Raw genomic sequence first — 12,287 nt, 5'->3', positions numbered from 1 at the left:
CACAACATGTAATCTTGGAAAGGATAATAAACCAGAAAAGGAAAAAGTGACAATGTTGGCCAGCTGGTGAAAATTTGAATGAATTTGGATCGTATGGTAATGTGACACCAATATTGATCCCTGATTTGGAGGACTGAATACTATTAGGTTGGTGCAAAAGTAATTGTGGTTTTAAAGGTTAAAAGTAATTGCAAAAAGCGCAATTACTTTTGCACCAAACTAATAGTTATGTAGGAAAGTGAGCTTGTTTGGGGGAAGGACACTCTGGAGTGTTTAGGGGTGACAGGACATTCAGCTCTCAAAGATTCCAAGGAAGACCAATGATGATGGACACACAGGGAGAAGAGTGAACAATGGAGCAAATGAGGTAAATGTTAACAATTGGAGCATCTGGATAAAGGGACTATGGGAGTTCTTTGTATTGTTCTCACACTTCTTCTATCGCTTGAAATTGTTTCAAAATAAATTATTTTTAAAAACCTACAAGGAAATCAGAATTTATATAACTGATAAATCCAAGCATAAATATTCATTGCATGAAAAGACTTACCTTAACCATTCTATTAAAATATTGTTCCTATTCATTGCCTTAAGCAAGTTAACTCATCAAGCTTAAAAAAGATGCTTTCAAATATGCACTATAACGTTTGGATTTTAAATACAAAGAGAACCTTGAAAATCTGCAGTTGTTAAAACAAGTAGTTTTTGCACCCAACATTGCCATCTGCTGGAAATAATAGGCCATAATATATATTACTCTTACCTAAGAAAATAAGAAATTATTTTAAAATCCTAAGGCACATTTGAGAACAAAATGACAAATTCAAAAAAGTTAACTAAGTGGTGGAACCTATTTTTAATCCACTTAAAATGAATTAGAGTTTCAAAATCTTTTATAAGACAACAATTCTCAAAATATCACATAAGGTAAACAGGTCTTTAATGTTGTTTATAATGGAGTCACACGCAGTAAAAGCAGAAATATAGGATTTCTTGATTCATGACACAATAATATCCCATAATAGGTTTCACTCAGTAAAAATACAGTCTCAAAGAATCAAGCCAACAGGCAACTTGAGCTTCTTCTATCCGGTTGCTTTTAACAGAGGGAGCAGCACCCCCTAGTGGCCATAATGAAAACGTGTGGGGATCCTCCTGGCGTTTAGCAGCATAGTATAATGTCGGTCGTCGTGCAGTGCACTGGGAGACCCACACAATGAATTAAGAACTTCCAAATGCCCCCATCCAATATTCGTGTGAGTGAAAAACTACTTATGACTATCTGCTCCTATATTCTAACTTCACTTTACAGCTAAACAAAGTTTTTTACAGTTTTAATATACATTGGTTTTTTCCCCCAGGAAAGGAACTACCATGTCAACTGAGGGAAAATGGTACTATGTTTGGCTTGAAACTTTACCAAAATTGACCAACATTTTCAGAAAGTCATGGCATCACTTGGAAAGATGTGGTATTTGAGCCAGGGAGGTAAACATTCTTTTATCCATCTGTATTCATAGGTTTCACGTTTACAATGATGACACACACAGGTGAATGGCTCTGATGGCTGAAATATATATTTATTTTATTAAAAGTTACTCTCTTTTTTCACTGTGCTGTACACCTGAAACTAATATGATATTATATGTCAACTATTCTTTAATAAAAAAGAAAAAAAGTATCTTGCAAAAAAGTTTATTTTTATTTCTCCTTTATATTATAATTAGGGTGCTATATTGATCTTTGTAGTAACTATGTGTATAGACAGGTTTAATTAACTAGTATCTATTAATATAATTTTATAATAGTAAAGGAAGAATTACAAAACATTTGTTATTAAAAGAGGATATCATTCTAATGGGGTTGAGAACTACAGATCCAGTTCAACTCTCTCAACTTATTTATTGTGAGGAAACTGAGGTCCAGGGAGGAAAATGAACCTGCTCAAGGTCACAGTACGAATTTGAGACAAACCAGCACCAAAATTTTCAGATTTTCAATCCATACTGCCTGAAAATAAGGAATGCATTTTGAAAAAAAAAAAAAAGGCAGCTATACGAATATACCCCAGCACCTAACAGCTGGCACATAGAGTACATTTATTGTCTGTTGATGAATGAATAACCAAATGAAAAAAACTTGTTTCAATCAGACAGGTTTATTCACTGTTCCCCATACACACCGCACACATTCTTACCTGGAAAGCCCTACCAATGGTTCCTCTCCCAAATCCTAAAATCCAGGCCTCTTAACTCAGTCTATGGGCCTTCTCACAAAGCCTCACACACCTCTATCCCTTCTATCCAAATCATCTTCAGCATCCTTCAAGGCCCCTCCCTTATAAAACTTTCTTGGCCAATTCACCCACCATAATTCTTTCCCATTCTAAACTCATACCATGTATTAAAGAGGCTATGTTAAGAGCCTGGATTTTTTCTTAATTCATTTTTTAAAATTTATTGGGGTGACAATTGTTAGTAAAATTACATAGATTTCAGGTGTACAATTCTGTATTACATCATCTGTAAATCCCATTGTGTGTTCACCACCCAGAGTCAGTTCTCCTTCCATCACCATATATTTGATCCCCCTTACCCTCATCTCCCACCCCCCGCCCCCCTTACCCTCTGGTAACCACTAAACTATTGTCTGTGTTTATGAGTTTCTGTTTCTCATTTGTTTGTCATGTTCTTTTGTTGTTTTTGGTTTATATACCACATATCAGTGAAATCACATGGTTCTCTGATTTTTCTGTCTGATTTATTTCGCTCAGCATTACACTCTCAAGATCCATCCATGTTGTCACAAATGTTCCTATATCATCTTTTCTTACCGCCGAATAGTATTCCATTGTGTGAGCCTGGATTTTGCAATCAAACTAATGTAGGTTTATAATCCTTTACATTTGTGACCTTGGGCAAATGACTTTACCTCTATGCGTCTCAGTTTTATTTTCTATAAAATGAAGATTTGAAATAGTACCTGCCTTTAGAGAACTTTGTGAGAAATAAAATTAAACTAGATACTTTATAAAAAATTCCCATGCTAGGCATATAATAGGCACTCAATAAATATTTGTCATATAAATGGGTGAATAAAAGGTCTTCACTCAAATGTTAATCTTTATTACCCTTCCTCAATGACTTCTGAACAAAACTGTTAAAAAACTCCAAACTTTATACCTATTTGGGAACATGTATAATTTTCTGAAAACATAAAGTGCACAAGATGCTTAATTAAAAAGCAAAAAGACAAAACTTTTTAAACTAAGAATTACTGTATTGCCTCTGAACCTTTCTGTGACCAGGGCTCAGGCCCACAACTCCAATGATCACAGGCTCTGTGCCCAACCAGCACTTTGCAGGTGGCTGCACTAAGATGGTAGAGGCCAGGAAGATGGAGCTCACAACCAAGTGGCTATTTATTTAATTATCTACTTACTTATTTTTATACTTTCCAGTTTGCAATTAGCAAATAATCTGTGGGGTGATGCTTTGCCACTATGAAAATAACCAGTTTCCCCAACATTCATTCACCTACAATTTTAATATCCATTGATAACATTGACCTGAATCAATTATTTAATTGGAGGGTGAAAAAATAGTGATTTTTCAATTTTTGTCATTCCCACTGAAGCAATTCAATAAATGATGATTAGGTACTCAGTTAGTTGACAAAATTATTCATAACCCATAATGTAGTTTAAGTTATTTTGTAGCTACATTTACCAACATATAGAGCTTTGTTTCTCATTTGTCCATTGAAATTTCAGACTATTTTATGTTATCAGTTCAATAGCATTTTGTGAGCCACTCTAAGACACAACAACTATGCACACCTGGGATACCTAAAGTGGAATCAGCAGTGCGATATAAATGTTACTCCAGAAGAGAACTCCATAGTCAAATATGGTTGTCAAATGCTGAGTGAGACTCAGTCAAAAGGTTTCTGTATTAAGAGACGTTTAAATAACTTACTAATATGCTTTGTGAAGCTGAGAAAGGAGACAGCAGAAAGTAGCATTTTCCAAACTTATTTGACTACTGTTCTAAGGAATGCACTTTGGAAAATATTGATATATACAATTATTACTGGATTAAAAAAGCATTTTCAATCCAAGACAGAAAATAAAGAAATAGTACCATTAGAGATATACATCACCACTCCTCCTTGCACCTCACCCTCCAACTAAAACAGCAATTTTCTAGTGTTCAGGTACAGAATATTGTGGCTTGGTGCGTCCTCACTGCTTAATTCTACTCTCTGCATGCATGAACTACTGTTGTATAAGACATCTGTAAATCAAGTGCTCCTGTATCTGAGAGAAGGAATAGGAAACACTGTGTATCTACTATGGGCTAGGCACTGTGTTAAATATTTTATATGTAGGTTCACTTATCTCCAACAGCAATCACATGAGGTGACTATTTTATCCCCATTTTTATAGATCAGGAAATATAGGCTCAAAGTAACTTGCCCAAGTTCCCACAGCTAGTAAATGTCAAAGCCAGGATTGAAACTGAGGTATGTCTGGTTCTTTCCATTGTGCCACTTCTGGAAGCCAAGGGACTTCTAAGCACTCTAAATGAGTTTCACTGGGAAAGAGAAATTCCCTCTTCTGGTATAGCTTTCAGGATTTAGACTTGACTACTAAGAAACAAAGGGTTAAGACCTAACCCTACATAAAGTGATTCCCCAAATTCTCCCAGTTGGTATAGGGGCATCTGACCTTGTTCTTCAGATGCCCCTTGCTCTTTTGAGAGCAACACTTGCTTCCTAACAGGCAGACATACCACTAACGCCTTACCTCGTAGGCTCCAGGTATAAATCTGAACTTCAATTTAGATGTGCTTTCCCTTGGCTTTTATTGTAAACATAGGATTCCCTACATTTAAATTTTAAATAGCCAAACTATTTTGTGATAAAACTATTTTAAGTGATAAAAATCTACAAGGGCTTCAGCCCTTCAATCAACTTCTAGTAACAGCTTAGACTTTGAATAGTATTCTCAACCATTAGGGAAATTTTAATTTCTTCAGGGTGTATTTCATTCCTTTCCACCAGAGTACATTTCTGTATTTCATCCAGAGATTATAAAACTGGACTATACTTATTGGACTAGTAAATTGACTGTTTTCACCAATTGTACTTTGGGTAAACTGCAGGATGTAGGATCAAATAATCCTGACCTCTAGCTTGGATGATTCAAAGTACACACACACGTTTCTAACATAAACGTTTCTCATTTTCTTTACAGTAACTCTGTAGGCAGAAGATATAATAGACCTTTAATACAGAAAGCCAGAATGGTATAGTGGGAAAACTATGAGTTTTGGGGCCAGACAGACCTGAGTTTGAATATCATTTTCACCTCCTGCTAGCTATGATCCTGAGAAAATTACTTCAGCTCACTGGGCTTCAGTATCCTCGTTTATAAAATGGAGATAACCACTATAGGTGATACATAGGGACAGAAGCAAGGCATCCCCAATCTGGAATTGCTTTCAGAAAAAGATTAGGAAAAAACATGTTATAATGGCTGTTCAGGCCATCTATAGAAATGACACAAACCAAGCACAATTTGTAAATGTTTGAAGAGATTTGACATCTAATCCTAAATAAGGTGATTAGGGTATAGTCTCAGGAAAGCACATTTAAAGCTATAAGAAATAAGCCTTCGACAAAATCAAGTATAACCAAAGCTGAATCCAAAAAAAAAAAAAAATAGTCTTAAAAAAAAACTAAAAAGAGAAATACATAGATCTACATAGTTATAAAAGGTTTTCCTTATAAAAAGGAAAGCCCCAAAGTTGGTGAAGCACCTCTAATATTGTCCACAGCTAAGAATACCTAACCCATGAATACAAACATCTGGTCCATGGGCAAGTGTAGCACTAGAGTGCCATGAAAACCATCTTTTAATACCTCACTTCCCTTTGCTCTGGGGTCCTATGTCCACCAAGCAACTTTCTATTTATTCTATTTATATTTGCTTTTTCATATATTTTTGTTATAGGCATATGTAGCTAACCAGCTAACATGAATGTTATGGTCCACTATACATTTCTATTTCTCCATATAAATTAATAAATTGATATTCTAATAAATTAATACATTGGACCCTTAGGAGTTTGCCTAGTATAAATCTATCTCCCTTTGGTATACTCACAGAATTAAAATTCTGAAACAAGATTTTAAAAGATTGACAAAAACCTAGTTTTGCTGAGTGTGTGAGGTAATAGCAGATCCTCAGGCTTAGCAACTTTTCTGAAAAATAATTTAGCAATGGGTTATCAAAACGTGTACACCCTTTTACCTAAATAATCTTACTTCTAGGAATTTAATTCTAGGAGATAATCACACAAGTAAAAAATAAGGATGTTCATTAAAGCACTGTTTTTAATAGTTAAAAATTAGACATTTAGGAAAATCTGAAAACATTTATCCATAAAAACATATGTGTTCCAATGTTCATTGCAGCTTTATTTACCATGGCCAAGACATGGAAACAACCAAAGTGTCCTTTGATAGATGAATGGATAAAGAAGTTGTGGTACATACGCATAATGGAATACTACTCTGCCATAAGAAAAGATGAAATAGTGCCATTTGCGACAACATAGATGGATCTTGAGAATGCTAAGTGAAATAAGTCAGACAGAAAAAGTTGAGAACCATAAGTCAGACAGAAAACGTCGAGAAGGTTATTGATGTGCACTTCTTTCTTTTTATTTTTGTAACCCCAGCGTCAGGAACGTAATATGTGCTTATTAAGTATTTGTAGGATACGCATATTCTGATTTCACTGATTTCACTGAAATGTGGTATATAAAACTGAAAAACAACAAAAGAACAAGACAAACAAATGAAGAAACAAAAACTCATAGACACAGACAATAGTTGAGTGGTTACCAGAGGGTAAGTGAGGAGGGAGGTGGTAGATGAGGGTAAAGGGGATCAAATATATGGTGACTGAAAGAGAACTGACTCTGGGTGGTGAACACACAATGTGATATATAGGTGATGTGTTACAGAATTGTATACCTGAAATCTGTGTAACCTTACCAACAATTGTCACCCCAATAAACTTTAATTTTTAAAAAAAAAGACATTTGAGTTATTTTTATCAATACGGCACTAAGTCAATTATGACCAGTATATTAAATGTACTATGCACGCAGTAAAAAGAAAGGTGTAGCTCTACAATTATTGACAAGGAAAGATGTCCATGACATAGACATTAAGTGAAAATAGCACATGCAATGTCCCATTTGTACAAAGCTGTATACTTCTTAGCACCATGTGCAGTGTTTCCCTAGTATGTTCTACAGAACATTATATCCTCATGAATTCTGCCATGGTCTATAAAATGCACATTATAATCACCTTCTGAAAATTCACAATGCTTTCTAACATACTGAATAAATACTCTTGAAACCATCGTGTTAACATTGTTTAACCTAACATTATCCAGAGTAACCTCATCATAGAATCCTTTTTTCACATAAGACTTTTTAAAATACCAAGCAAATATAAAATAAAATAAAATAAATCAAATATGAAGCAACTAGTTTCCAGAAAACCCTCTGGGAAGCACAAGCATTAGAGAGCTGATACATGATCCATCAGAATGTTAATAGCCAGTTTGTTTGTCCATTTACCTACCAAAAATACTCCCTATCTTTATAAAAATAGTGATTTATGAAAGGAAAAATTCCAGCTGTACAAACAATGACTTATATTGAGGACCTACTATTTGTCAGGCTAAGGGCTTTATATATTCTGAAAATGAGGATGAAATGACATGAGAAGAAATCATGCCTCAGAGAGCACATGACTTACCTTGGCTCATGCAGGTAGTAAGTGGCCAAGCCTTAATTTAACTACAGGTCAATATGTGTGCTCTTCTCACTACACTACACTCTGTCTCTTCCACAAGATATTCTTCCTTTAAGGTTCCATTTGAGTAGCCAGCCAGCCTGCCAGCCTGCCAACACCAGGCGTGGGCACCCCTGTGATCTCCCGTGTACCTCTTTCAAACCTCAATATGAAGTAGGAGAAAGTAAAGTACCTACTACATTACTTGAAATGTAGTAGATTTAATACAGCAATTCCTTTATTGATTGTCCTTTGAATAGTTTTAACATAAAGAACTTACTTACTTTGAGATCTTAGCTATGTTATACAACTTTAAACTGCTGAAAAATATTAAAAATACTTTAATATTAATGAAATATATGATATTTATATACTTGATTTGGAAAAAAGTTAGGTGATGACATGGAATACTTACTTCAAATTTCACAGAGTAAGTGTAGGTTATATTCAACTTATCTGTATATTCTCCAGGAATTTCCATAGGGGGTCCATTACAAGTTAGGCAGTTTTCATCCGAATGCTTATAGCTAAAGAAAGAGAGAGAAAAAATGGAGAGAGGGGAATTTTTATATCAAACCGACATTGTAAATTTCCAATTCATAGTGCTTCAAGCATGTAACAATATCAGACTGAAAAAATAGGCATTTAATTATATTCTGAATTTTAAAACTTCTTATGATTTAAAATACTTTTGTTGTTAAATGTCCCTAACAACCAAATGAGACCCAATATACTGCACAAAATGTAATATTTAAGTATCTTCTCTTTGCCTGTGGATAGATTTGTGGGGTTTTTTAAATCTATTAGCAAATGGCTTTATTTTTCATCTTTCATCTCACTCTCTTCGATATACTAAGTAACTGACCTTGTAACCTTAGCTTTAGGGTTAAAAAATCAAATAAATGAAGCAGAAATCACATTTATAAACACCCAGAAATTTGAGGGCCTACTGTGTGTAAAATGCCATGCTTAGCAATGAAAGGTACTGAGGACGTAATCTATGTAAGCCTTTTGTGTTTGAAGAAGAGAATGGTTATTAAAAACAAGATAGAAAGCAGAAACTAAAAACATTTGAAACTAGACAGGATTGATGAAGCTAACAAATGACTAGCCAGTAATAAAGAGATTCTTATTAAATCACTTGAAAAGTAGAAGAGGAATAAAGGGGAGAGAGAAAAATCAAATGGAGAAACAGTGATGCTCTAGGTTCTCAACATACAATTTATCTCTTGGCTTCTGTCTAAAGAATAATATGTTATCTCAACAAGTATATGCACAATAAAACCATTTGCTCACAACTGTGAAGGTTATTGATGTGCACTTCTTTCTTTTTATTTTTGTAACCCCAGCGTCAGGAACATAATATGTGCTTATTAAGTATTTGTAGGATATACATATTCTATTTAAAGCCAAAATACATTATGAATTAAAGAAATAATAATTGTTAAGGCTACAGATCAAAACGTAACACTAAAGAGAAAGATTGAATTACTGCAATGCATATCAAGGTTTACTGTTTAAGTATGGGCCTTAAACCCAGTATAGGAAATACCTGCATTTCGTATGAGAGAGATTATGCAGCAAAAACTGTGTTAAGATCTCTAATCAAGATGGAAGACATATTTTAAAACACTGACCTTACATATGGGTTGTATAAGGCCTTATAAGCCATTTTCAGAATGTTGGCTTTTACTCAAAATGAGATGGGAACTCACCAGAAGTTCTGACAAAAGGATTGACATGAAATGACATTTTAAAAGGAATGCTCTGAATGCTGTATTGAGAACAGACTGCTAGAAGAAAAGTGTGGCAGCGGGGAGACCAGCCACGTTTTTGCAATAATCCAGGTGAGATATAATGATGTCTTAGACCAGGTGATAGTGGTAAAGCTGATGAGAATTGATGGATTCTGAATATGTTGTGAACATAGAGCCACGTGATCTGCCAAAGGTTTGGACTGGATATAGGGCATGAGTGAAGAATGATAAAGAGGAATCAAAGGTGATGCCTTGGTCCTGGGGCCTGAGCAATTGGAAGGATGCAGTTGCCATCTGCTGAGATGGAGAAGACAACAGGAAAAGCAGGTTTGGAAGGAAGATTAGAAGTTCATTTTGGGGCCTGTTAAGTTTGAAATGCCTATTAAACATATTAAAGTGGATATAACAATTAGACAGCTAAATATATAAGTCTACAGATCTAAGAGTCATCGTGGTGTCTAACACCATGAGACAGGATAAGATCACCAAGGAGTGAGTATAAATAAAGAAGATAAAAAGTTCAAAGACTGAGTCCTGAGGCCCTCTAACATTAAGAGTTTGGAGAAAAGCGACCAGTGAGACAGGAGAAAACCAGGAAAGTATGGCAACCCAAAAGCCAAATGAAGTAAGTGTTTTAAGGAAAAAGATGATCATGACATTTAAAAAAAATCCAATTAAAAATTGGGCAGAGGACCTAAATAGACATTTCTCCAAAGATATAAAGATGGCCAACAGTCATATGAAAAGATGCTCAACATCATCACTAATCATCAGGGCAATGCAAATCAAAACTACAATGAGATATCACCTTGTACCTGTCAGATTGTTTATTATCAAAAATAGAACAAATAACTGTTGGTGAGGATTTGGAGACAAAGGAAACCTTGTGCTCTGTTGATGGCAATGCAAATTGGTGCAGTCACTATGGAAAACACTATGGAGAGTCCTCAAAAAATTAAAAATAGAACTACCATACTACCAAGCAATTTCACTTCTGGTATTTATCCAAAGAAAACAAAAACCTTAACAGAAAATGATATACCCCCACATGTTCATTGCAGTATTATATATAATAGCTAAGATATGAAGGTATGGAAGCATCCATGAATGAATGGATAAAGAAGATGTGATAGCAATTAAAGAAGAGAATTAGGATACCCTCAGTAAGTCTATTCTCTTCCAGATCTGTCAATTCTTCCTCACTTTACATGGTATTCAGATGCTTACTATATGCTAAAGGGAATAAAATTGCCTATTTGATTTTTCAAACTGTATGTCTAAGGTTATAGCACATGTGAATCCTAAAAATGAAAATTCTAATTGAGAAGTTCTACATTTTGAATTAATCTTAATTTAATGGCGCTAATTAAAAAGATATTCTGTAATTACCTTTTGGGATCAACTCTAGCAGCAACCAACCTTGCAATACCCCAATTTGTTTCACTCTCCCTGTGATATGTAATAGTAATAGCAACATGGTTGAAGAGGTAGAAAGTATTATTTTTGTTGAATTCAGACTGCAAAAAAATAAAGGATTTTTTTTTAAAAGTTTAAACTTTTCCTAGAAACTAAACTATATAAAATTGAGACTTCTTAAAAAACTGATTTATAAATTAAGCATAGTGAAGAATAAATGTATTTTTTAAGATTAAAACTGTAGTCATGAGCAGTTGGTTTAAAATTAAGATGTTAGTTAAATCTATAGTCTTAAACAATTGTTACAAATGAATAATACTGAAAAACTGTAAAATTCATAAATGCATGTATCTCTGAATTTTTAACCATACAAAACTATGATGTAACACAAATAAACTGGTAAAATATTATCAATATATCAAGTTTAAGTATATCAAACATGTGGGCTTTATTTATCATAAAAGTAATGAGGGAAGAAAAAAATAGCAGAATGTGTGTCAGAATGTTAACAATGGTGCCTCTGGGTAGTGAGATTATAGGCAACAATTTTTCCGCTGCTTCTTTATACTTTTCTGTACTTCCCACATTTTATATAATGAAGGTATATTTGCATTTATAATCAGAAGTATCAAACAGACAAAAAGAGAATTAAACTCTCCCTACCAGGCATTAGTTCCCTCCTTAGTAGCCATATCTATATCTGAAAATAATTATCCAAACTTCCTAGATCAATGCTTCTTAAACTTGAAAGTTTATACAAATCCCTCAGGGATCTCGTTAAAATGTAGATTCTGATTCACTAGGTCTAGGGTAAGGCCTGAAATTCTCTGTGGGGATGCCAAATTCCCAGTGGACACCAATGTTCATGGTGCTGGAATACACTGTGAGAACCACTGCCCTAATCCAGAAGAAAGAAAATATTTGACTGCTTTTTTCTGGTAGAAGTGGTTAAGGGAGACTGAATGACTATTTTTCCATGGGAACTTGGGGGAAATTATTTTTTTAAGATTTTACTGGGGAAGGGGAACAGGATTTTATTGGGGAACAGTATGTACTTCCAGGATTTTTTTCCAAGTCAAGTTGCTGTCCTTTCAATCTTAGTTGTGGAGGGTGCCGTTCAGCTTCAAGTTGTTGTCCTTTCAGTCTTAGTTGTGGAGGGCGCAGCTCAGCTCCAGGTCCAGTTGCCGTTACTAGTTGCAGGGGGCACAGCCCACCATCCCTCGCAGGAGTCGAACT

The 12,287-nt window shown here is 34.7% G+C and overlaps 1 protein-coding gene across 1 annotated transcript in view; it reads right to left on the bottom strand.

Moving 5' to 3' along the window:
• The window catches only part of LOC109436229 (transmembrane 9 superfamily member 2-like), a 95,146-nt gene that overhangs the window by 50,005 nt on the left and 32,854 nt on the right, over window positions 1–12,287 (bottom strand). Inside the window, exons 6-7 of the mRNA XM_088794812.1 lie at window positions 11,025–11,152; window positions 8,294–8,405 (exon numbers count right to left, since the gene is read on the bottom strand). Coding sequence (XP_088650938.1) covers window positions 8,294–8,405; window positions 11,025–11,152 — 240 coding nt within the window. The remainder of the gene's footprint in view (window positions 1–8,293; window positions 8,406–11,024; window positions 11,153–12,287) is intronic.

Source organism: Rhinolophus sinicus, chromosome 18, assembly GCF_057876585.1.
Source record: "Rhinolophus sinicus isolate RSI-liver-muscle chromosome 18, RSI-T2T, whole genome shotgun sequence".
NCBI classification, from domain to species: domain Eukaryota; kingdom Metazoa; phylum Chordata; class Mammalia; order Chiroptera; family Rhinolophidae; genus Rhinolophus; species Rhinolophus sinicus.
Note: the sequence above shows the minus strand (reverse complement) of the source record. Positions and strands in the feature narration are given on the sequence as shown.